At 44.2% G+C, this 26574-nt stretch overlaps 1 protein-coding gene across 1 annotated transcript in view; it reads left to right on the top strand.

Moving 5' to 3' along the window:
- The window catches only part of LOC138520949 (AMP deaminase 1-like), a 2571753-nt gene that overhangs the window by 2467087 nt on the left and 78092 nt on the right, over positions 1 to 26574 (top strand). Inside the window, exon 10 of the mRNA XM_069633401.1 lies at positions 14820 to 14993. Coding sequence (XP_069489502.1) covers positions 14820 to 14993 — 174 coding nt within the window. The remainder of the gene's footprint in view (positions 1 to 14819; positions 14994 to 26574) is intronic.

The following is a 26574-nucleotide window of genomic DNA, read 5'->3' as shown; positions in this document are numbered from 1 at the left end:
TCATAATGTTGACATTTTCTGTGAGATCTTTAAGAGTATTGTCGACAGATTCAAATAACTTGGCGGGTGTCATTAGTGCGATGTTCATTACCTCTAGAGTCAATTGTGAGGTTTTTGATGGATCAGTATTTTTTAACGATATTTGTGTGTCCCCATTGACTCTCCGAGGTGTGGGAGCAATTTATGATACTCTACTGCTGAGATGTTGCAGCCAGATTGGCGAAACATATCAGGGGATTGTGAAAGGTTAGAATCTAGCCGCGAAGCAAGTATTTGTTGAGTCTAGTTCAATCACAGTCTCTTGGCTAGGATTGGGAATATTTAAAATTGCATGAGAAGGCGCTCCCAAAAGTGCTTTTCGTAGAATCATGCTATCCGTGAGAGAGCTGTTGATGCCATCAGGTTTAGGCACTACTTCAACCTGTGTACTATCCTTGAAGGATAATGGAGCAAGGTTACACATTCCCGCGTTGAAGTTCGTGTTGCCGGAGCCATTAAACGATGATGGCGGGGCTGTTGTGGAGTTTTTACTAGCCGGCACACTCACACCAGCAGTGCCAAATCCATATTTGCGAATGTCAGTATTGTCTTGAACTACCCCTTTTTTCTTATTGCTTGTTTTAGTTTTAGCTCAGGGTATTTGCAGAATTGGGGTTGAGCAAGTGTTAGCATCCACTTTGACTGCTGACCGGTCTTCATATAATTGCTGAGATTCTGACATGATTCGCTGCCGAATATTCACAGGCATCGCTGTTGTCAAACGGTAGATGCCTTTTGAAGTCATGATTCCAAGAGATAGATTCCCCCTTGCTTTCAAACAAACAATTTAAGCTAGCTAGCCGCTCTGGTTATGCAAATTTGAGTGCTATATATAAATTAGCACACAAGAGAAGGAAGCAGTAGGATAGAGTACCTCCGAAACCCCGGGAGCCACGGGCGCCGTGGCGAAGCGGCAAATCGGGACTCACCGGGACTCTTCGGGTGCGTGCGCGTGGTGCGCGCGCGTGCGCTATTTTATACACACGCCCACTTGTTGTGACAAATTGCCTATACAAGGAAAATAAAGAGTAAATAAGTACTCATACTATATATAAAAGAGTCTATTACAATGTTTCCTTGCAGGTTGTCACCTTGTGGGAGCAGTAGTCCTCTGTAGCAGTCCTCTGGAGTTAGAAAAGCACACAAAGAAGGTTGAGACGTCCGGGCAAGGCGGGACTCACCGGGACACTTCGGGTGCGCGCGCGCGTGCGCTATTTTATACACACGCCCACTTGTTGTGACAAATTGCCTTGTGGGAGCAGTAGTCCTCTGAAGCAGACCTCTGGAGTTAGAAAAGCACACAAAGAAGGTCGAGACGTCCGGGCAAAGCGGGACTCACCGGGACTTTATCTTCTCTCCCATCATCATTATCTTTCTTCTCCACTCCTTTTTGCCTTTTCGCTGGCTGGATCCTTTCTGGAGTATCAGGCACAGACATATTAAAGCAAGACGGGATCAATATTCAGGGCACAGGAGCACGGCTTCTACGGTCCCATCTCTGGAGCTGACAGTTCTAGAATGTAATATTCTAATGTTTGAAGGCTAGTACTACATAAAGAACAATTAACATAGTTTCCCTAGAGACTTCATCCAATTGCATAGCTATACATCTCCAGGTTTTATTGAAATGTTGCCTTTGAGAAGAAAATAATCAGGCTGGTTTAGAGATTTCCAGGACAAGGATGCACCAGAAGTCAGATGCTCCGATAAAGCTCTCAGAATATCAGCACAGTGCATCTCATCCACTTTTATTTCATCAACTCTTTTTATATCAGTTTTCAAAAACCACAAACATGTTACAAAACAATGCAACATTGCACATTATCGTTTCCCCGCATACCCCCCCCCCCCCGGCCTGCTTCATCCCACCCTCCAGACCTACTTCCCCCCCCCTCGGCCCATGGTGCCTGCATGATAATATTGCCCCCTCCCCTTTCACTCTACATAGTCCTCCCATTTCCCCCATATTTTAACATATTTGCCCTGCATCCCTCTGCTGCAGTAAACTATCTTCTCCAACTCCGGCAGTTCTCCATTCCCATCTCCCAAGTAGCTACCATTGGAATGTCTCCCGAACCCCATTTGACTGCCAGATCCCTTTTGACCACCATTGACGCGATTGATATCAGCTTGCTCTCCCATCTATCTCCTTCAGAGTCACCACAGATATGTAGCAATAACATATTGGGATCCTTGGGGACAGCTCTGCCGTGCCCTCTCTCCAGTTTGCAAAGGACCACCTCCCACAGGGCCGAGATCTGCCAGCAATTCCATAGCATATGACAAAATGTACCTTCCAATTCCCCACACTTGAGGCATCTGGGCTCTACCCATTTTGTGTAGCCTATCTCTCGAGTAGTACACTCTATGCATGATTTTATACTGGATGAGCCACATTCAGGCTGACACATTAACTTCCCTTACCGCCACCACACCCTCCACCCAATCTTCACTCTCAAGGGTGCCCAGATCTCTCTCCCACTTCTCTTTCAGCTGTGTAAGTGGGTGTGCTGAGATGTAATTGATGGCTTGGTATAGTATAGATATTCCCTTTTTAGGTAGAGCCTCCATAAACAAGTTAAACTCCTGGGGGCTGTGATCTGGAAGGTCAAGGATGTCTCCAAACTGTGCTAACAGCGCGTGTGGTAGGCTTAAATATGTGTAGGCCTCGTCCCGGCCCATCCCGTGCTTGTCCCCTAACCCCTGGAATGACACCATTGCATTCTGCTCGATTACGTCCCCTACTCTGGTTATCCCCACCCTGACCCAGCCCGACATCACCCGCCCGACTTCTTGATTTCCCCCAGTGCCTGATTATTCCTTAAGGGCTGAAATCTTGTAATCCTCTCATCCCAACCCATCACCCTTGTGGCCTCTTCCCTGATATTTAGTAGCCTTTGACAGGCTGGGGGGAGCTGTCTTCACCCCGACTTCCTGTACAACACATGCAATGGGTCTACTCTCTTCACCAGATCCAGTTCCAGCCTTGTAGGCGGACGTTGCCTCCTCCCGTACAGCCATTCCTTTGCTACTGTCAGGTGGGCTGCCCAGTAATATTGTTTTATGTCAGGTAGCCCAACCCCCATCCCACACTGACCTGGTCAGTGTGCGTAACGCGATGCATGGGTGCCTTTTCCCCCACACCACCCCCTGATCAGTATTTTGCAGCACATACAACAGATGGGGGAGTTCTACCATCTTTAGTAAGTTGACCTTCCCCAACAGGGTCACTGGGAGAGTGGCCCAGTGCATACTGCTCTCACGTAGTCTAGCAATTAATGGATTGAGATTACATTCCAAAAAATACTTTGAGTCCCTCGTCACCTGTATTGCTAGGTATTTAACACCCTCCATTGCCACCTTTATGGGGCAGCCCGCGGTATGGCATCTACCCCCCTTAAGTGGCATGATGACCGACTTTTCTCAATTAATTTTCAGGCTTGCGTACCATTGGAATCCGCCAGAATCTCAATAATCCTTGGGTACGGTCTCACCGGATCCCCCAGATAAATGAATATATCATCCACTTATAAGGAGATTTGATCCCCCCCCCCAACAGGCCATAAGAATCCCTAAATAGATTGTCAGCTCTGATTGACTGTGCCAGATGCTCTATTGCCAGGAGGAACAACAGGGGGGATAGTGGGCATCCCCTGTTGGGTGCCCCTATGCAAGGGAATTAGGTGGGACCCATGATCGTTGACTCAACTGGGGCCATTGGTTGTGCATGTAGCAGCCTCACCAAGCTCATAAATTGGGGCCCTATCCCCATTCGACCTGTCACCACCCAGAGAAAAGCCCACTGAATGGAGTAAAAGGATTTCTCTGAGTCCAGTGGCATAACTGCTTGGGGCCTGTCCAATAAGTCAGACACCGCCATGGCATTGTGGAGCCTTTGAAGGTTTATTCGGGTGGCCCTACCTAGCATAAACCTGCACTGATCTGGGTGTATTAAACTATTTATCAAGGGAGTAGTCCGTTGGATAAGACTTTAGCGAGGATTTTTGTCTCCACTTTCAATAACGATATTGGCCTGTACGAAGGGCACTCATTCGAAGGTTTGCCCTTCTTCTGAATGACTACTATATTGGCCAATCTAAGATCTTCCGGTAGGTCACCCTTCCTCTGGCTTTCCAGCAGCATTTCTAGCATGGGATCACCCACTTCATCCCAGAAACACATCCAGAACTCGGCAGGGGCCTGCTGCTTTACCGGCTTGCAACCCCTGAACCTCCCCTAGGAGCTCTTCCTTCGTTATGTCCGCCTCCAACCCTAAACTTTCTTGCTCCCCTAAGCATGGAAGGCTTACATTATCTAGATACCTGTCTATCTCCGAGGTCAGGGGACATGAGATCTCTGCATACAGGGCCTGGTAGTAATCTGCGAAACCCTGCCGATGGCCTCCCCTTCCGTGTGCTCCCCTCCCATCTCGGTCTGCTAAAGCACGAACCCATCTTGCCCCTTCCTCCCTCCTTTCCAGCCATGCGAACATGCGCCCTCCCTTGTCCCCAAGTCATATATTCGGGCCTGCTTAATCTGGTGCGCTTGCCAGGCTTCGTCCGCCGCAACCTCCTTTTACTCCCTCTGAGCGATTGTGCCTGGGCATCTTTTGTCACCGTCTCGGTTACCTCCCTCTCTTTTCCCCGCAGTTTGGCCCGTCTCTCCTTTTCGCATGCTCAAATTGTGCATCTAGCTGTCCCCCTTTTCACCAACCGCCTTGTATGCTTTCCATAATGTGGCCCTACTTCCCACTGCCCTGAGTTAAGGGTGAAATACTCCTCAGATCCTTCCAGAATGGTATCCCTAAGCATTTTGTTCCCTAACTGGTAGGCGTTCACTCTGCATTCCCTCTCCCCAGCTCTCTCTTGCCCATCCCAACAAATCAGGAGTGGGGAGTGGTCCGACAGCCCCCTTGGCAGGTATTGTGCCTCCGCCATCCTGCCCAGATCTGTGCATGGTACCAGCCTGTAGTCCAACCTAGATCGAGAGTCATGGGCCCCAGCGTGGTAGGAGAAATGTATCTGTTCCGGGTGGATGTCCCTCCATACGTCCCGCAACCTGGTTGTCTCCAGGAATGATGCAAGTTAAGTGTGGCCCTCACCCTCAGGGCACATCGTTCCCCTGGACCAATGGTCCATCCCCTTGTACGCGACATCATTGAAATCCCCCCCACCAGTGTGTAATCCGCCCTGTGAATTATTAACAGTGTCTGGAGTACTGTCAAAAGGTCTACTTGCAGTGGCAGAGGCACGTAGGTCCTAATAATAAAACCTGTTTCCCCCATAGAGCCCCTGTGATACCCACATATTGTCCCCTTCTGTTCCTGACCACCTTTTTGACCTGCTGGTGGACAGATTTGTGTACCTAGATTTACCCCTCCCCCTGCACCCATCCCGGGACCCCCTGTGATAACCTGCATGTTTCACCACTTTATAAATATTGATGCCAACATGTGCGTTTCTTGAAGCAGGGCTGTCTCTGCTTTCTGTTCCCTATTATGGCGCATTACCAAACTTCTCTTGATTTTATCAAGCATGCTGTTGACGTTCCACATCAGGCATCTGAGCGTTCTATGTGCCATCCCTATCCCATGTAGCATGCGACCTCCATGACTTGCCGGTCTTCCACTTTTTGAAGGCAGCAACTGTCTTTGGGCTGCTATGGGAATTTAGGCTGATGATACATTTCCCCAGTTCTTGGTGACCTGAGATCGACAGAGGAGCCCGACTTCCAGATTAGCATTATTAAGAGCAAGGATGTTCCTTACAGGCCCATTCTTAGTTATGCTTTACTTTTACGAGCAACCTGAGTTCACGTCTCAGCGATTCTACAAATCTGTGAAGGATTTGGGCATTGAAATGAAATGGTATCTCTACTCATGTTAGCCTGACAACGTAGGGACTTGTCCGGTTTGAGGTACAGGACAGTGGACTTCGATAAATGAAAGATTAAGCATAATTTCTATCTATCTATATATTTTTGTATAGCGCCACAGACCCGGAGGCCTCAGAGCACTGACAGGATAGACTATGTACTTTGAGACAAGGAGTAGAATCTGTTAAGCTAAGAGTTTCTTAGGATTTACCTTTATCAAAGAGATAAGTCTTGAGACTCTTTTTGAAGTGGGATAGAGATGGTATTGACCTCAAAGTGATTGGCATTGTGTTCCACATTGCTGGGGCCCATACATCGAAACTGATACCTCCGAGTCTTTTAAGATTAAAACATGGGCATGCCAAAGTTCCATCTGTATTAGATCTCAGGGTTCGTTTTATGGGGGCTTTTTTAATGCGTGATCAGTGGTACGGGGGCATTACCCGACAGGCACTTGTGCACAAAGCATTTGCCTTATGATGTATTCTTTGCTCCATTGAGAGCCAGTATAGCTTACAGAGTGATTCTGATAGACGAGCTTGTTTCCCAAGTCCACATATTGCACTCACTGCTCCATTCTGCACAGTTTGTAGTTTCTTTATGTTTGTCAATGAGGTGCCAACCTCAACCACTGAGGCTGTTGCAGTAGTCAAGCATAGCAAAAAACTAAGGAAAGTCTGAGTCAGAAAGTTCAACTTCAAAGTCTGTCTGTGTCCAAAAACTATACTTGCCCTCACAACTAAAGCTTAACAATGTGCAGGGGGGGTCAGCAATAAAATAAATATTGTTCCAAATAATGTTCTGAGCTTCTTTCAGCTCGTGGCTTACTTTTCAACTCCCCTTCCCTAAATTCAAGATAGTTCCACAAAAGTCTTGGGATTCCCTTTCCCAACTTCAGCTTGTCAACTTGTACTTATTCTCAATCATTCAAAGCTCAAAAACTGCTCCAGACCAACTTTATACTCTTTCTGGTTTCTTAACAGTTCAATCAGATTACCTTCTCCTGTTTCACCTCTTTGGCTTTCACAATTGGGGTTCACCCGGTCTAGGCGCAGTTGTCGAACCACACAGTCCACCCATTACAGGTTGCGCAACCAGGAACCCTAGGCTCTCTAGCCCACGCAGGTTCTTCTGTATCTGTGTGATGGGTCACGCTCACTTGGCTTTTCTTTGTCAGCCTCTTGATTTTGCCACAATGCGTTCTTTTCTTTGCCAGTCTCTTGGCCTTGCCACAATATGTTTCTTGCATATAGTTCACTTTGTGGTGTTTTTGTTTCTTCACAACTTTGCTTTCATACTTTCTCACAATCTTTCATATTTGCTTTCCACTATATTTCATATGGCTTGTGCTTTGCTTTTAATAGACGGTACATACCTTTCACACAAACTTATCATCAGCTCATAGCTTTGCCAAAAGCCTTCATTTAATTAATTAGTCGATAACTATGAGCTTTTAATCTGCTGTTTGCATTTTATATTGTCCTTATTTTTCCTATCAACCCATTGCTTTAGGTTCATTTCAACGTGTGCATACTTTTCTAGTCATTCGGCATCTTTTTTGGCTTTCCCACAGCCCCGGGAGCGCTCCGGTTCGAGTGCTCTTCCCTTTTCACCCACCGGTCCCTGGTGTCTCCTCTGGACAGCTGTGCTTTCGGCCTCTGCTCCGCCAACACGCTTTCCTCTGTCTGCGAAGCCTCACTCACACTTCAACTTCTCTCTGTATCTTGCCGGCAGCTCCACTTTCTCCCCTCGGACACTGTCGGTAACTTTGTTCCTTTCTTCTGTGTCCGCAGCTCAGACCAATGAGGCACTCACACCTATTGCCTTCTTGCGGCCCGCCAGGTCTTTGGCTCCACAGCTTCTTGGGATCGTCTGCGGGCATCCTGCCTCTCCTGCAGGACCCACCTCGACAGCCTCCTGGTAAGCAGGATTCTCCATCCAGGCACGCAATGATTGACCTTCGCCCTTTCCTGCTGCTCCTGCTGGTCGTCGTCCTGCTGGTTGTTCCACCTTTTAATAGCCCCTCGAAAGGGTGCAGGTGTGAGTCCACAATTGTAATTAGTGGAGCATTTGGGACATGCCTGATCTTTACAACAATCTGCAGGCTTCTTCCTCATATCAGTACTAGAGTGATGAAATGACTTACTAGTGTTCACTAATCCAAGTCGCCTCTTCGTCCCAGTACCAGCGGGTTGAATGAGGGGCGATGATTTGCAATAGCCCATAATGGCCAGGGGAGTGTGAGGTTGGTTCTCGTAAGGAAAAGGGGATACCATGTTTCGCCTGTGGACATCCTCTCCCCAATCCCCAAGGACCCCACACCCAGGTGATCCTCCCTCGCTTCTCCACCCACAGGGTCAGGATCCGAAAGTGATGGCCTTTCCCTGGCCACCTGAGAAGAGGATCCAAGGGGAGTAGGTGTGAGGATACCCTCAGGTTTCTCACCCTTGGCATGCCTCGCTTGTGGTCCAGTGGTTTGCACCCCCAGTGAAGAGACGCATTTGACAATAGCGTTTTGGTGGCAAGCCACTTTTTTGCAAATTAATTTAGAATGTTTTCGCACCATTCATCAATTACCACAGAGCAGGCTTTCATGTTTGTTCCCTCTAATTCGTGAAGAATGGAGAAACGTTCATGTGAGCTGTATTTGGCAGTGGTTATACGATCATTGAAATTCATTTGCTTGGCTTTTAGGATACCATTTTTATATCTTTTTATATCTTTTGTTTTGTATTGTGTCATTGTGGAGGCACAGGTGTTCTTTCCCCAGCTCCGTTCGGCTGTACATTTGTTTGATTTCTTTTAGGTATGATTGGGCGTAAAGGCGCCATGTTATCAAGAGCGCTGTTAGTGAGGTCCTGGCCGAGGTCCGTTTCTAGGAACCTCTGAACATTTAGTATTTCTTTGTCTCTTCTGAAAATACTATGCACACTCTGTACTAATTGATGACATGAGGCTCTTTACAATGTAGTATTCTCTACCAGGAGAAAACTATCTTTTTTTCTTGATACATTCCACCCATAAAACAAATCCTCCTTTCAATAAGCCCCATAAGATCCTGATAGCCCTTAGATCACACCCTCAGACTTCTCCCGGATTCCATTTTGTCAGAATTTCCTGTCAATATATACTGAAGTCTCAAGCAGCATTTCTCAACTTTAAAGACTTACTCCTTTAAGTATAGCGTTTCAACATCTGCGCCAATCAGATAATTTTTGAAGTAACAGTAACGATCACTTCTACTCCAGCATCGGGAGCACATCATGAAATCATGCGGTGCCTGGGAATGGGTGCCAATAATAGGACAAATCCAGTGCTTTGACCAATGCACTCAGTGCCTTAGATACCGCCCAACGCAATAACCATTACCACAATTTGCTCTGGCGCTATTAGCGCTGAATCCCAAGTCGCGGTGGTGGTGGTCCCCATTTCTTTGGAGTACATAGGACTCCATGTGGCATTTTCGGCACCATTGCAGTAGCGGTAATTGCGCCGTAAATGGGCAGAAAGTCAGAGGATTTACCTCCAGCTCAGCTGGATGTTAATCCTCTGAGTTTCCCCCAAACTCTGGATTGGGTGGTGCGGTAATGGGGCCGTAATAGCGTTGCCGCTGCATTTTTACCACACCGCTCAATCCCTGATGAGGCCCATATTGTTTCCTAGCTTGTATCAACCACCAGTGGAGAGTTGTACTAAAACCCACACCCCCATTTTTCCAACAAGATGTCATCCTACTTACAGGACCTGTCATATCAGCAGATTAGGGCTACCAGAATAGCAAAGTGTTACATAATTATCAAGGCTGGCCAGTTTTAGGACTTACTTAACAAATATATGATTTATTTTTGCATTTATTAAGTCCACATAACCCTTGGCCATCGAGGCGCTGTTACAACCAGGTACACTTAACTTGTGGGTAGGAAAGAAGGAATAACAATAAAGAAAACAATATAATATGGCTCTAGGTGAAAAGACAGCTCTTCTGAAGTCCCAATAGAATTGGTCTGCTCTATGGTGTGGAGAGTTTCATTGGTGAGCAGCCACGACAAAAATATCCTTTTGTATTTCATCCATTTACTCTCATGAAGGTATAGCCACCAAATCACAGTTCTCACATTAAAATTACACATAAATAGTTTGGTGCGTTCATAAAATAACTTAAAAGAGGAATGCAATGGTTTATCACACTATACATCAGGGAAGACAATACATAATTTCTTTAGATCAGACTCTACAGTTGAAAATTAGTTAATATCAACAGAAATTACCTTGATTTGAACTAGTAATATAGATCCCCTCAGTCGATATAAAGAAAATAAAGACATGGGGCCTCATTACGAGTCTGGCAGTAACCGAGGCGGTAAAACTGCCTGGTTACCGCCGGACTCGTATTACCATTCCGCCTCCGTGATTCCCGGAATTACCGGGGCATTACAACCCTGGTTTTCCGGGAATCACGGAGGCGGAATGGTGTTAATCCCCATTCCCATTGAGTCCTATTGGACTCAATGGGAATGGGGATCATGGAAACACAGGCAGCATCTCGTAATGCTGCCGGTGTTTCCTCGTCCGCCTGCAGGTGGGCGGTGTTAAACCCGCCAGGTCAAACCTGGCGGGAACATCACCTCCCGCCTGCAGGAGTCGGGATCAGGCGGTCCGGAAACAACGGTGGCGGCGGGTTTACCGCCACCGTTATTTCCGGACCGCCTGATTTGTAATGAGGCCCATGGTCCATGTGTACTGTTTACTTTGTATTCCTTCTATAGTAATGTCTGACGAATGAATAGTTGAATAAGGGGTTGGCAATTTTCTTCTATGTTTTAACTCCATAAGCAGTAGAGCATGTCGGGCTAAATAAGTCATATTCCAAAAGCGACAGGCTAACAAGCAATTCGGCAATGCAGCTAATGTTTTGAAAAAAGAATAATTTTGTTAAGGGGCAGGTCAACACATGTTGTGTTTCAAAGAAAGTTTGTGGATTAACATATGTATTGCATAGGAAGAACTGTGAAGGCTAGCGCATGTTTTGCTCATAGAATGAAATTGGGTAGTTTAGCTTCGAAGAAACTGTGAAGGGTAGCACATGTACTGCTCTAGACGAAATTGGGAAGGTGGCAGATCTGTGAAAGTTAGACGGATTTGAGGGTTGACAGTGTGGTGCACTCAGATGGACTTTGGAGTGGGCACTTGTGTTGCACTTTATAGTGTTAGACTGTCCATTGCACTCGAAGATATATGATGATAACCTATCCATTGCACTTTGAATATCTATAAGTTAGCCATTGTAACACATAAAGATGTATGCAAGTATCCTTGATATTGCACTTAGAAGATGGCCAAAGGTAGCCCATTATAGAACTTAGAAGATATATAGGAAGACTATAAGGGTAGCCTATCTATTGTATTTAGAGAATCCATTAATCCCAAGATCTTATGGTAGCTTGTCTGTTACGCCTAGAAGATGTACTATGCTACCCAGTCTAGTGCGCTTAGAAAACCTTGAGAGTAGTCTGTCCACAGTGCCTAGAAAAGCCTAGGAGAGTAACTTCTCTTTTCACACAGACAATCTGATCACACAGCGAGATCAAAGGTAAGCTCTATCTGAGTTTAAGGTACATATATGTTAGGGAGAATTCTCCAGGCTGGCTAATTTCCCTTACCTACTGAGTCCCTCAGCAGCTTTGCTGGATTTCTGGGATTTATTTTTTTCACCTGGTAAGAGTGTGAGCCTTTTTTCCCACTCTTACATGTGTTTTGCTGTGTGTGTTTAACATTTTATTGTGTTCATAGACCGTGGAGCCTCACCTACTCCATAGGCATCATCTTTTTACTGTGTGTTACACAGCACCTTCAGTGCAGTGACACAAGGTTGTCTTTTTGACTTCCCAACTCTGATTCCATTTTCTGTCTCTCGGAACGTGTAAAGTTGACTATTAGTCTCTTTTAAAACTCACAGACCCAGTACAAAATATCTTAAATTGTGTTCTGGAAAGGGTTAATACTTATCCCTTTTTGTCAGTTTCTCTTGGAGCATTGTTTCGCTCCCTTTTCATTAAGACTTGGCTGGTGGCAGTGGCAACTACCCTGTTTTTCCTACCGCGGTTATCTTAAATAGCCCTGGTATTGTTTTAGGCTATCTTGGTAGCCTCGAACTTAAACCCGCTAGACCATATATGTTTTTATACGGTTCCGGCTGGGTTTAGTCGCCATTTCTTTTTGTAAAAGTCTTTCTTGTGTTTTTTCTGCACGCCAAACCAGGTTTGGTTCCTTTGTTCACCATCCTTTGGCGGACTTCTACACAGAAGCCTTCCTTAGGTGCTTGTATGTCTGGGGGGACAGGATGTGAGGGAGGGGTTTAGGACTTGGAGACCCATGTTGCACTCTGATCTAATTGGCTGTGGTGACTGTCCCGGCTGGACAGCCACCCGGACAGCCACCCGGCTGTGTGATTGACAGCCAGGCTGTGTGAGTGGGGGAAAACGGTTGTAGGTTAAAGGATCGAAAAAAAAGGGTCGAATGGTCAAAGGATCGACTCAAAAGTACCTCAATCCCCGTTTTTTCTGGTAAAAAACATTTTTTTTACCTAAACGAAAACCAACAAAAAAAATAATAAAAAAAATGTTTTAATCCTTTTGTTTTCGGCCCTATTGTGTCGATCCTTTTGCATTCGATCCTTTTTCATTCAATGCTTTAACCGGACAGCGGGGAAAACTGCATAAAAAGCAGGTCTCTGGGGCTGGAAAGGCAGAATCGCCACTGAAACGAGAGAACCAAAGAGTAGCTGACAGAAGAGGATCCCCTACAACGACTGAACCTCTTGGTGAAGCCTTGCTGCAGGTCCGAATCTTCATACTCCAACGACAGGGAAGATCTGCAAGGAATCCTCTCCCCTTGAACTGGCGGGAACAACCATTTTACCAAACTGCTCGACAGAGCTACAGTGAACCGGATAGCCAGGAGAAACGGACCCTGCTTGCGTTTTAAGGAGTGCACCTTTTATTTGTTGCTTTGCTATGCTGCTGGTTTCTTCCCTGGCAGTGCAGGACCCTCCAGTCTTCCAACTTCGTGTCAGTCCGACAGTCGCTTCAGGAACCGCGAGCCTGCAGGACCTGCCAGGAATGTCTGCCTCAGCTACAGCCTTCTTCTCCATTTAAGGTACTGTTCAAATCCGGTTGTTCTTTTCGTCCAGCAGCGGTGAAAGTGTGTGAAACCTTTCGCCAATCCGAGGGCTTGTCCTTCTCCATTCTTTAAGATAACTTTTCTGCTGACCAATTTCGTCCTGAACTCTTGGCAAAGACTTAACCGGGAACTACCCTGAACTGTGTGATCTTGAGCAAAGACTTTGGTCCATTGACTTTGGGCCGGCCCCTTTAATTTGATTTCCTCAAAGTAGTTCCTTTTTCTAGATTGCCCTGCTTACTTACTTGTTGGTGCTGCTCAATTTCTGTCTAACTTTGTCTTTCCCTCCCTTTTAAATTGCTGGAGTGCCATTTTGCTCACACTTCATTTGCAGCCTAACTAGTCCAGAATCTATTGGGTGTGGTGTAGTGTATTAAGAGTGATTTTCAACTGCGTTACTTTAGTGAACTGTTTTACAACTGATGTGTAAATAAATGTTTATTCTTTTACTCAGAAACCTTGAGTCAGTGTTTGTTTGAATCATAGTAATTGCTGTCCTTTGTGTAACTATTGATACTGCTCACTTACTCTTGAGATACATCTGGCTGCTCAGCCATCGCTACCACTTTACTGTGTAGTATAGGCTTGTACCAAAGGTGAATTTGTACTGTCACTTGTAGTCCTAATTGTGTGTGGTGTTCTCAAAGAGTACTGCATATAATTCTGCCTAACAGTATAACTCACCACTTCGGCAGACATCTGCCGTAAGCACGGTTATCCATCCACACACATTGATTTCTTCAAATGTATTTTATCGCAGGAGAATTGGTTGAATTTAATTTTCCTTTATGGACATTTTACAGCAAATGTATGCAGGGGAGACCTCCCGCAAACCTCCCCCTATCAGCCCCTACTTTTATTATTCCCCATAACCCCCAAACCCCTCCCCCACATACAGTTGCGGTAAAATGTGGCAAAACAATGCGCCCAATTCTCCTTCAATGAAATGTACTGCGACAAAACCTCCCATTACCCTCCTACGACAAATTCAGTCTAGCTGGACACTTACCTCTTTGCCTCCTTACAGCAGACTTGCCCCAACACCTCTGCCATTAGAATACAGCGACAACCTATGACAAATTCAGTCTAGCTGGACACATAACAAGTCTCTTGCACTAGCGCACTATCGTGACCTCCCGCAGCACCCATGCACTTGCCTGACCTCTTGGGTTGCTTACTGGAGCCTAGTCAGCCCACCTAATTTCTAACCTTGGTCAAATGCACACATGCTTTCTAAGCCTTTTCTGAGAATTTTCCCATACTTGTACTTCGGTCCCCGAGGGCGTTCCCACCACAAGCGCGTTGAGGTCATGCAAATGGGAAAAAGGGCTATATAAATTATTACTACTGCTACTACATGTTGTTCGTGGGGCATAGTCGGGTTGTTTTTATATAACAATTCCTTTTTGTTCTGAAATAGCTGTGTGTAAAGGTTGGTTTTTGAATGCATCTTTCACTCAGTTCTTCCTCTTTGTAGTCTATAATACATCTGCAACTAACAATTTGAAGCTTGCTTTGTCCACTGGCCCACATTTACTGCCAGACCATTGGCTCATGTTTGGCTTCTGTAACTCATTCTAGACATTCATTAAACATGTCATAATGTTTGCAAGTTCATGAATTATAATATTATCCAGAATTTGCCTAGTCGAAAATGATTCTTTGTACACCCAGATTATTAATCAAAACACAATTTCATTTAATGTTCTTTTCTATTTTACTTTTAGTGCCCTGTGTTGCAGTACCTATACTTTCTCTGCAAAATCCCTATTGCCATGTCACCCTTGAGTAACAACAGCCTTTTCCTAGAATATCCCAAAAATCCCTTCATGCAGTTCTTCGAAAGAGGTTTAGTAGTTTCTCTTTCAACTGATGATCCGCTGCTATTCCATTTCACAAAGGTACTGTATTTTAAATACTTGTTATTTGCTTATGAATTTGCATTTAAATTAAAGTCATGTTGTTTCACCTTAGGTGTAATTAAGAAATATATCAACAAAGCAAAGTATAATTCAGTTCACAGTATTTACACTTTCTTCATCCTGGAATCTTCATTGATATTCATGAACATTAAATATCTCTCTGCCCAGGCAAGGACTCCGAACACTTTTAACATTAACCCTCTCTTACATAAATTTCTCAAATAATCATAATAATATAATAAATACATATTTGGTATAATATCCTTTGATTCGTCCATTTTCCTCTCCATTAAAGAAAAGCTAATAGAAAGACAGGCAGCTGTAACATTGCATGTAAAAAAGACACTGCACCTCATTATAAGTGTGCTGGTGTGGAAATAATGTGCAAGCCAAGAGCTGAAGATAATTCCACATCCCCACCAGTGAAAATTGCCGGTTTTGGCAGCAACATTATTACTGGTAATACCGGCAAATCCCAATGGAGTCCTATGAGACTCTATGGAATGGAGATTAACATCCCTTACCGGCACGTGTAATCTGCTGGTATTTCTAGCAGACCAAGTGACGCTAACGGTATTACCATTTGGTGGTATCCCGCTGGATTTATATGCAGGATACCACCAAACTTATAATGAGACCCACTGTCTCTTTAAAAAATCAGAATGTTTCAGTCGTCATCATGAGCTCTATTGTGCAGGTAGGCCTGTTATGTTTTTAAATTCTATGTGAAAGGATCTTAGAATACTCTTCTTCTGTGGAGCAGTGTTTCTTTGTTTTTGCATGTTTTTTCAGTACTTTTCTTTTTACATGTTCTGATGCCTGCTAGCAAATGCAGGTTTTAAATATACCTTTTAATTCTCCTCAGCAAGAGCTCCGCCCTGATTAGACCTGTCTGCCAGAATCTCATTTTTGATACATGCGCTGCATGCAGTGTGAAGAAGCCTTAGCGATATGGTCACGTTTCATGCTTTGATTGCCTCCCAGATGGCAACACTGGACAGTAGGACACTGTTTGTTTAAAGAAAATGTTTTTTATGAAAGGCTCCTGGAGCCGAAAATATACATCAAATGAAATCAAACCTTAGGTGGAAGGACAGGCAAGTTAATAGGCTTATAATGAGAATGGGTTCTACTTAGGGCAGTTCTGGTCCTGGAAAACCTGTTCCAAAAAAGCCCAAGGGGGTTGATAATAGATGCCATGGCATAGATACGGTCCATTCTGAGACCCCCACGGCCTCACAGACCAGTGTCGGTGCAGGCCAAGCCTGACCCTGACAGACTCAACATCAAAGGCTTTGCCTACAGCGTGGTCGAGCTGTGATTCGACGTTGGAAGATTTCTTTACTTCAAGGTCTCTGACATTGACCAGGTCATGTGTGTGTTCAACATTGATACCTGCACGATCAAGATTTTTGAAGTAGATATCAAAAAGTGTTAACAAGTGATGACGTATGGTGTGGAAAGGATTGAGAGAAGTATGGGGAGATTGCAGCAAAGCCAGTAGTACCTCTTACTCCATTTGAAATGGGTCTGAAGACAACTGAAGAAACCTTTGTCCATAGGAGCAAAACCTATTTTCCTCTCAAGTCCATTATCTTCACCCAGGGGGCCCTCTCATACAACTGATGTTTCACCTCCATGGCATAGGAACACCTCAAACCCATAATCTGCCTTGTCACACCATCAGACAAAGCTTGCACCACATTGGCTATCACTTTAAGAGCAGCAAGGCCAATATTCCTTCTAAGGAGATGTGACCATTCCGTATTGGACTCTGTTGAGAGAACAGTAGTGTTTTCCCTCAGAGGGCAAAAGGAATGATCTAATAAAGCTTGTGAAGGAGGGATGCTTGGTGTCAAACCAAGGGGTCAGGGCATCCAAATATGCATCAGGGTCGGCAAGAAATGGCTAATACCACAGCTTAGTGATGCCTAGATCCTCTTATGTCATGCTCACCAGAATAACAATTTGTTCCCAGCTGAAGATAATAGGTATTCTTTTTTCTGGTGAGTCACTCTTCACATGACGTTGACAGGGTATCCTTCACGAAAACTGAAGGGGCATTCTGAAATCAGTGAATCTGGAGCCTTGAAAGAAGGTGTATGACTTTTTTCTTGCTACTCCATCAAGATGTATAATCAACAAAGACCAACTTTGGCCTCATCAGCAACACCAGTAATCATATCAGCTCACAACAAAACCTTGTTACGAGCAGAGTTTCCAAGCTAAAATGAACTGTGGGTAAATGGCACCCACAAGCAGTGAGACAGTCCACTACTACCTAAGAGGAATGAAGGGCAGTACATTTCTCACAGTTGAGCAACTGGCTAGGAGGCATCACCCAAAGCCATTTTCGAGCCTGGCAAAATAACAATGGTTAATTTGACAATTTTCTTTTCAGAACAGAAAATGTCCATACAAGTAAACACAATAAAAGTTCAATTAGTAAAACCACAAGTTAAAACATAACAATATAAACAAATACAAAATAACACCAATTTGGAGGCTGGTTACATGTAAGTCAGATGTAATACATGTGTCAGTGCACCCGTTATAGAAACAAGATAGCAATAGAACATGATGGCACTGTTTTCCTAAATTTCAGAGCAACACTTAAACATATTTGAATAGCCCATGCAACTGCATGATCTGGAATCAATTTAAAGTGTAATAAACAGGTCTGCGTTGAGAAATATCCCTATTGTTTACAAGTGTGACCAATATAGAAACGGTGGATGTATGCATACTTAGGATACAGAAAAATAAAATATATAGGAATTTCGTCAACATAGACAAAAGGGGCACAGTGGTAAGGAATTGTTGCTCACCTTGTCATATGGATACAAATTCTCCAATGTGTAGTAAATTAACTCTCATTGTAAGTCAACCATTCCCTTCTTGGGAATCAGTTTCATTGTTTTTGCATAACAAAGAATTATTCACATTGAAATGTTCTCGAGTCATTGATTTGTGAAATTCCGTGTCCATTCTGGACGTCACAAGATGCTCCCAGAGTAATGTTGCAACCCTCCTCTTATCAGCATCTCTTAAAATCCCAGGATTGTGAAAATAAATTTGACATTAAACTGAGGTCCGCGATTTCAGGATAATGCAGCAACCACGGGATCGTTTTGCAGAAGTTCTTGTTCTGAATGTCGAACTTGATACACCTACTAAAGCCTGCTTACAGGTTACACCACATAGAAAACCAGAGAAGAACTGTCCTCATCCTAGCTTCATCACTAATGTAAGGCTGGTTTAGTACATTAGGCACATCCAAATTTTGTGTAGACTTGGATAGTCGTAGAGTGTGCTTGAGGAATAGATCTTCGCATCTCTGGATAATCTCATATGTCTCCACAAATCCGCTCCATGAAAACCAATTGCTTTGGATTTTGCTGATTAAATCTTGAGTTTTGCCTCAATTCATTGAAATAGTTTGAGTTAAGCATGGTTGCTCCACTTGCTGCGACTTAAAAAACTTGCTTCCATAACTTGGCCATCCCTCCCACATTCTCACTAAATACACCTCTAAGCTATCTAACTTGTTTCACACTCTCCAACCAAGCTCCATTTTAACTAAAGTTGCATACGCTATGTCCTTCCACCCATTCACCCAAGCCAGCCAAACTTCTGGTCTTCAAGATATTGATTGGAAGATCATGGTCATTCATATAACATGCATATTTGCTCATTGAAGCTTGGAGCAACATAGGTGTTCTGGCTATTAAAACAATTTCAAGCTAAGAGAAAGAACTGGAAATGCTACCCCCCCAACAGTAGTACATCCCACCTTTCATTCAATTGCCCCTGTGCCAAAGGCTTAGGATGAACATTAAACAGAAGGGGTGCATACATACACTCTTTACTTACATCCCTCTTCATCGAAAAGTACTTAGTACATTGACCTCGAAGCCAAACCTAACACAGTCTTTGGTGACATAATGAATAATGTATTGTGTTATTGTGATGAATGGTTCCATGTTGCAGTTTTAAAAAATGCCCGATCATTGCTACCAAAGAAACAAACCTAGCCTCACTTAGAGACAGAATATCTGTTACACAAAGTAGCCTTATAAAATGTTCCAAATTGGCAGTGAGGTAAGGGTATTTACGCTATTTTCTGGTGGACAAGAAGGATTCAGTCCAGATGAGGCCAATTCTGGGCTACAGATTTGGGAACAGATTTGAAAAGTTAAAAATGCTGTGACTTAACCTAATCCTTCCTCATCTGGTAAAGGGGGAGTGGATGGGCTCTATAGATCACCAAGGTGCATATTTTCACATCCCCATTGCCGTAAAGCACTGACAATGTGTGATTTTTGTGGTGACCAACTACCAATACAAGGTCCAGTCATTCAAACTAAAATCAGCCTAAAGATCATTCTGAAAGTGCATGCCAGTGTTGGCCACTCATCTGGGGAAGGTGATAAAGATATTTGTCTATCCATACTTGGAAGACTGTCTAATCAAAACAAATTCCATCCAAAAGACTGCTCAGGAACACTAGTCAACTGAAAAAGGTTTCTCACAGCTGAGTCTTCGGGTCAACTTAAGAAAATCCTCAAGAAAGCCAATACAAAGGATACATCTGTTGGAGGCAGTGGTTTCAAGAGTGTTTCGAGGGAGAGACTTATCAAAAATACAGAAATATCAATCTCAGTAACTCCAACAACATCATTCTCTCTGTCAGGATCAATGATTTCTAGCATTTTTATCATGCCGCATGCACACCTGCTTATGATATCGCAGAATTGTTGCCAGACTATGTGATCACAAAAAACGGACAAATGTAAGGACTGTTTTATATTTACTCAATCGCCAAAGATTCTCTTCAGTTGTGGTGCAAGACCGAAAATATACAAGCCGTACATTTGTTAAAACTCTCAGCTCACCAAGCCATAGTAAAACATAATTAATGGAGGGTTATGGAGCTTATTTGGATGCTTTTAACGTCTCAAGAATTGTGGTCTGATAAAGCTACGTCTTACCTTATAAATATGTTGTAGGTGAGGGCTATCCACCTAGCTCTGATTGCTTTTCTATATGCCCTATCATTGTATTTATTTATAACGCGCAACCAACAGGCCCGGCGGCATCAGGGCGCAATTTGTGCAAAGTTACATATAGAGCATATATACATGCATAACAATTATAAACAGTAAATAAACAAGCAATTCAACATACATAAATTACAAAGCCGATGAAGGCATGACAGGGCCATAACAACAGGTGTGTCCACTAGTAGTAGGCAAGGCAGTGGGCCAGAGTATGTAAGACAAGGACAAGTCTTAGTGCTGGTTGAAGAGCCATGATTTGGCTTTGGACTTGAATGTGTTAAATGCGTCTTCAGATCTGATTGTAACAGGGAGTGAGTTCCATAGCTTGGATGCTAGGACAGGGAAGCTAGTGCCCCCAGCTTTTTGGAGTTTGAACCTGGGGATCGATAGACAGTGGGTCTGGGTGGTTCTTAGAGGTCGAGATGTCGAGTGGCGGGACAGCCAGCTGTAGAGGTAGATGGGGGCCTTGTTGGCCAGACATTTGTGCGTGAGGGCAAGCGTTTTTAGTGAGATTCTCTGCTTGACAGGTAACTACTTTAGGTTGGTTCTGGATTTGGAGATGTGGTGGTTACGAGGGATGTTTAAGGCGGCTCTAATAGCATTATTCTGAGTTATTTGAAGTTTGTTCAGGTTCTCTTGGCTGGTGCCTAAGTAAAGAGCACTACAATAGTCAGTTTTGGCCATAATGAGGGTCCTGGCTAGTGTGACAGTGTTGGGAGTGGTAAGAAACGGTCTTCAGGCTGCAATGAGTTTACAAGTGTATGCAGATCTAACTGCATTTATTTGTCGAGATAAGGATAGGGTGGCGTCAAGGTAAAAACCTAAGGTTTTAGTGTCTTTCGAGACGCGTATAGTGTTACCGTCTATGACAAATCACTGATAGGAGGGCTCTAGTTTGCTGAGGCGTTGTGAGGTGCCTAGGATGAGGAGCTCCGTCTTGTCGTCATTTAGGCATAGCTGGTGTTGGGCCATCCAAGCTTGGATGACCAAGTAGACGTTGTTAAGGGCCTTGGTGTCAACTAGATAGTCACCAGTGATGGGAATGAGTATCTGGGTGTCGTCCGCATAGTGTAGGAGACACCCAGATAGTCAAGCACATCAAAGAGTGGTTTCGTGAAAATGTTATAAAGTGTAGGTGACACACAAGATCCCTGAGGAACGCCGCAGTGAATTGGAGATGGGTCCGCGGCTGCAGTGGGGGCAAAGACCCTCATGGATCTATTACTCAGAAAGGATTTGATCCAGGACGTGGCTGAGGTTGAGAAGTGGGCAGCAGAATGAAGGTGCCTGCATAGGATCTGGTGGTTGACCAGATCAAATGCTGCAGATAGGTCGAGAAGAAGTAGCATTGCTAGATTGCCCTTATTCTTTAATACCTCAATTTGGGTTTTTAGGTCTATCAATGCCGTTTCAGTCCCATGTCTGGGACGAAATCCAGATTGTCGTAGACCTAGAAGATTGTTAGATTCCAAGTAATCTTGGATTGGAAGGTATGCTGCATGGTCTAAGATCTTAAGCAGAAACGGGACAGTGGTTATAGGTCTGAAGTTGGTGGGTATGCCTGGGTCTAGGGATGGTTTTTTAAGCAGTGGGATCACCCAACCGTCCTTCAGATTGTCGGGTACAATACCTGTTTTAAAGGAGGAGTTAATGAAGGCCGTGATGAATGGGGCCAGATCAAGTGCGGAGTCCTTAATGATGGGGGCTGGGCTGGGATCGCCTTGGCAGTTGGATGGTTTCATTCTCAGGATGATATTTTCTACCTCAGTAATAGTGAGTGGTGAGAATGCAAATGGTTTGACGTTAGCCGAGTCTGGTGGGGGGGCCTTTGCCCAGAATACATTGTTGTGTATTCTGATTAAGACAGACTATAGGGCGGCTATGTACTATCTAAACAAGCAGGAAGACTTGTGTTGAAGAATGCTCTTTAGGGAAGTGCAAAACATCTGTTAGTGGCTCTAAAAGAGAAACATTGTAATCACTGCTATACCCCTCCCAGGAATCCAAGATGTTCAGGCGTGCATTAAGCAGGTATTTTAAGAAGACGAGCAGAAGGCCTTGTACCAAAGTGCTGTTTTCGAACAGATGTGATTTTCTTAAGCTAGACCTGCCTGCAGCGTCACAAAACACAAAATGTCGAAGCTTCAACTCCATATTCCCGGAGCTGGGGACCCAGGGGAAAGCTCTTTGGATCAGTTGTTCAGGTGTTTTTCTCTATTTGTACCCAACAATTCTTCCATTTCCCAACTAAATGTCAAATTGACATAATCCAAGATGAAGGTGATCCTCATAGCTCCAGGTGGCCAAGTCAGTTTTGATTCCCAAACCTATATATCTATCCATAGCTCCAGAGTGGATTCTGCCAGGCAGATTGGACCTCCTTTCCAGGATGAATTCTTTGTGTACCACCACATTCTGAAATCACTGAACCTGACAGCATGGCTCCTGAGTTCTTGCAAAAGGGACACTTGAATTTACCAGAAGGTAGGCATGCAAGTGGTGAAAAGAGTCAGAGGTGCTTTTACAACTGTGTCCAATGTGTATAAGTGGAAGAAAAGGTCCTGTTGTGCCGTGGCAGGAATGAGAATGTCATGACCTGCCAAGAACAAACAGTCCAGCCATACCTTCTTTATTTGGCAAAATCTTACCCACAGTTTCCACCGTAATATTGCACATGTCTACTATTATAGCCTACAGTACAAACACCTATCAGAAATAGTTGTTAAAGGAAATGTGAGTGCTGTTTTTATTGATTTCTTAGAGGGATTTCAAATAAATGTACCCCTATCGGAAAACCTCTGCCATGCTCCCCATTGGAAAATAATATGTTTCTGGTAAAAATGATGAGTCATCCCTTTAAACCTCTGTTTAACTCTGGTGTACAACATTTCTCTTAAAAAATTGCCTTTTAATAATTATCCCTTCATCCCAAAGGGATTATGAACTGTAGGCCCTGTGTACCTATGACCTGTACACTATTTTTCATAAACAATATAGCTCGAAGAACTCATCCATATTTCTTTCTGAAGGTGATATCAGATTTTCATCCTAAACCATTTCATTTCCTTTGTTTTTCCTGTCTGTCCACACTGCTGACAGACCTTTGCACAATCTAGATCTTTAAGAGCTACACAATAGTACTTGGTTAGGACTAAAGACATGAGATAGTCCAAACAAATGTTTGTTAACTGTGCAATCCTTATTGCAGCTTTTCTAACTTCCAAACTGTACTTTTCTAGATGGATAGTTTCTTGTATTCAACTTTTGTTATTAATTATCCAATAAATATTGGGAAGACCTGCGGCTCATTCCACTGGAGAAAAAACTGCTACTGCTGCTTTTATGAGAAATATTCATAGAATTTTGATGGTTTTGCAATGAGATCACAAGTGGGAGGCTAGGGGATGGTAGCTAAGTGAACCTGATTGCCAGGGCCCACCACCCCCACCCGGTGATGATGGCCTCCAGGGAGCATGCAACCATCCCCTGCAACCCAGGTCCAATCGTTTGGCTCGTGAGTCAAGTCTTTGATCAGCGCTATTGTGGTCTATGAATTATAGCCGAAGTTCTTAAACCTCAGGTTTGGAGAACTTGGTTTGCCACATTTAGAGACCCGCAGTTGCTGTGCTCCACCAGCGGGTCTGCAGACCAGCTGGTTACTTTAACATGTTTCATATGACATAAAGAAGCATGTCCTCTGGTGCCACTTGTGGGAACAGCCACAAATCATATTCACTTCAGTGAAGCTAGTTGCCTGTAAAATGTTACAAGCCCGGAAACAACCCGCCGGAAGCACTGGAAGGGTTACTGCCGGTCTCGTAATGAGGCCCAAGGTCTTACAACTTTGAACAGGAAATTGCAGAACAAGCAGGTAGACAACATGCGGGTGGGTTTGGAATGCTGTCTAAATCAATGGTGGCAGCCCAGCCTGATATTGACTTGATGCGCCTAGCAGCGTTGTGGTCCTATGCACAAACTGGCTCACCTGGAGGCATTGTAGTCACCCTCAGTTTACACTAATCTCGAGCCGACTATTATCATGCACACACCTTCCAAATCACATATGAAACGAGAGTTTAAGAATGGGCTGCAGTTAAGAGGAAGTGTGGAATTTAGGAGTTGGATGGAGCAGGTGGTGGAGAGACTGAGAATAGCTGATCATCATTTGAGCTGGAAAGGAGAAGGTGAATAGAGAGGAGGACAGGGAGAGAAGAAATAGAAAGAGCAGCGAGGACATGGTAGAGAGAAGGAGAGCGACTGGATTGGAGGAGCATAGAAGAAGTTAAGAGAGATGGGAGGAAGAGGTAAAGAGGAGAAGAAAGATAGTGGAAAGGAGGAAAAGGTGAAGATGAGAACGGGATACAGGCAGAAGAAGAGAATAAGAAAATGCGGGCAGCAGGAAAGAAGGTTATAGAAAAGGCAGGAAGGAGTAGAGGTGGACAAAGAAGAATATCTGTGGCACGAGAAAGTAAAAGGTGAAGGTGTAGCAGTCACTGAAAGAAAAGAAGGAAATAAAAAAAGAAAGGAAAGGAAGAGATTGCTGATGAACACAAGAGGGAAGAAGAAGGGAAAAAGGAGGAAAATGCCCCAAAGAGAGCAAACATATGAGAGGGAAAGAAACAAACAAAGAGATGGATGGATAAAGAGAGATACCAAGAAGAGGAGGAGGGAGGAGGAATCAGAGACCAGAAACACTGAGGAGGAAGGCAATCCCTCCTAAGTGCTTTACTACCTGGTTTAAGAGGGTGAATCCAAAGTGGTGGATGGGGTGCTTACTCTATTACTCTAGCACCTCACCCACCACTTTGGATTAACTCTCTTAAACCAGAGCTTAAACCAAGGAGTCGAGCCAGGCCAAGTTGAGAGTAAAGTTTGCTTAGTCCTAACAGGTTGGTAAAGGTGAATGCATCCTGACGTTCACCCAACTGATGCCATATCCCCTTCAGATACTAGGTGGTGATATCTGATAGAGTTCAAGAGGACCAAAATGAAACACTGACATTAGTCAGTCAGTCAAAATACTTTATTTGGATAAGCAAGATATCCATTAAAAGTACAAAACAATCAAATACACAGCAATACAGTACAGTAATATCAACCAGATAACCGGACAATATTAATAAACCATGTTTTTATGTTTAAAACAGCACATTAAGATTAACATAAAAGATTCATTAACACTTTTCTGACGTCTGCAGCAGCCATGAAAGACAAAGACAAGATACAAGTGGTTCCAGACCAGTCTTGGCTCATTGCAGGTTTCCGGGTTCCCCGTTTGTCAAACTGTCATCCTCCAAGTTTTAAGGGGATGAGTTTGTCTTAGCTGTGGATGAACAATCAGAAGATGACAAACCAGATGACAAAAGAGTGGAGGATCCCGCAGACTGTACAATCAGGCTAGCTCCCCTTAATTGGGAGGCCTGACGACCCTTAGGTCCTCTCTTCCGATCAGATGGCCCATCAACTCCTTTCAGGCACCAGCACAGCCAAGTCCAGAGTATCAGGAAATAGGAAGAAACACAACCTGTGGAAGACCTTGCCCAGCTCTTTACCCAACGACATGTACAGTTTCACGATCCAGATAAGATAAAGGTCTTATCTGAATAATACCCAAAGATGTCCTTAGAGGGGATCCTGCAACAACAGGTAGATGGCCAACTGAAGGTGATTAGGGAGCTTAACGCAGTGGTGGCCTAAAACATACAGGTCACGCAACCTCCCCTGGAGTCTTTCAGAAATATTGCAAAGGGGAAAATCTGGGGATTTCTTTTTCCAATTTTGAACAGTTGTCAGAAAAAGCTAAATGGGAGAAGGAACACTGAATACGACTTGTTGCTCTTCTATTAACCAGCAGTCTCCAATAGGCCTATCAAATTCCGAATCCAGATTATCAGTACTGACCATGATGAACTGAAGCATGGGATCCTGTTGAGGTTTGGGCACGATCACGAATTTCACCTTCAGAAATTAAGGAATCTTCGTCTTTGCAGTTGGAAACACCCGGAAGGTTCTCTTACAAATCAAGAGTTTGCTTCATTAATGGGTAAAGCTCTTGACCTTTGAAGCTCAGATTTAATCCCTCATATCAGAGCGACTTTCTAACTCCTTGAGGGTCAATACGAGTCTGGCGGTAAGGGGTTGACGGTTTAAGGGGTTGAAGGTGCGGGAGCCGTCAACTCCTTACCACCGGATTACAAGTCTGCTAAGGATGCCTTGTTTTACCAGGCGCCCTTAGCAGGTCCCACAAGCATACCATTGTGCTAACAATGAGCCCGTTATTAATGGGCCTGTTGTTAGCACCCTCTCCATTCCCATTGAGCCCTATGGGGGCTCGAATGGGGATGGGTTCCTTGAATGAGGAATTACCGGACCCTCCAAGGTCGGAATGTCCCAGTAATTCCTCATTCAAGGAACCCTGACCCAGTACCTGGTAAGGGGGTAGCCATGCTAATAGCGGCATGGTTACCTCCTAACTTGTAATGACCCCCCTTGTCTCCTTT

Source organism: Ambystoma mexicanum, chromosome 13, assembly GCF_040938575.1.
Source record: "Ambystoma mexicanum isolate Mex_15411 chromosome 13, UKY_AmexF1_1, whole genome shotgun sequence".
NCBI classification, from domain to species: domain Eukaryota; kingdom Metazoa; phylum Chordata; class Amphibia; order Caudata; family Ambystomatidae; genus Ambystoma; species Ambystoma mexicanum.
Note: the sequence above shows the minus strand (reverse complement) of the source record. Positions and strands in the feature narration are given on the sequence as shown.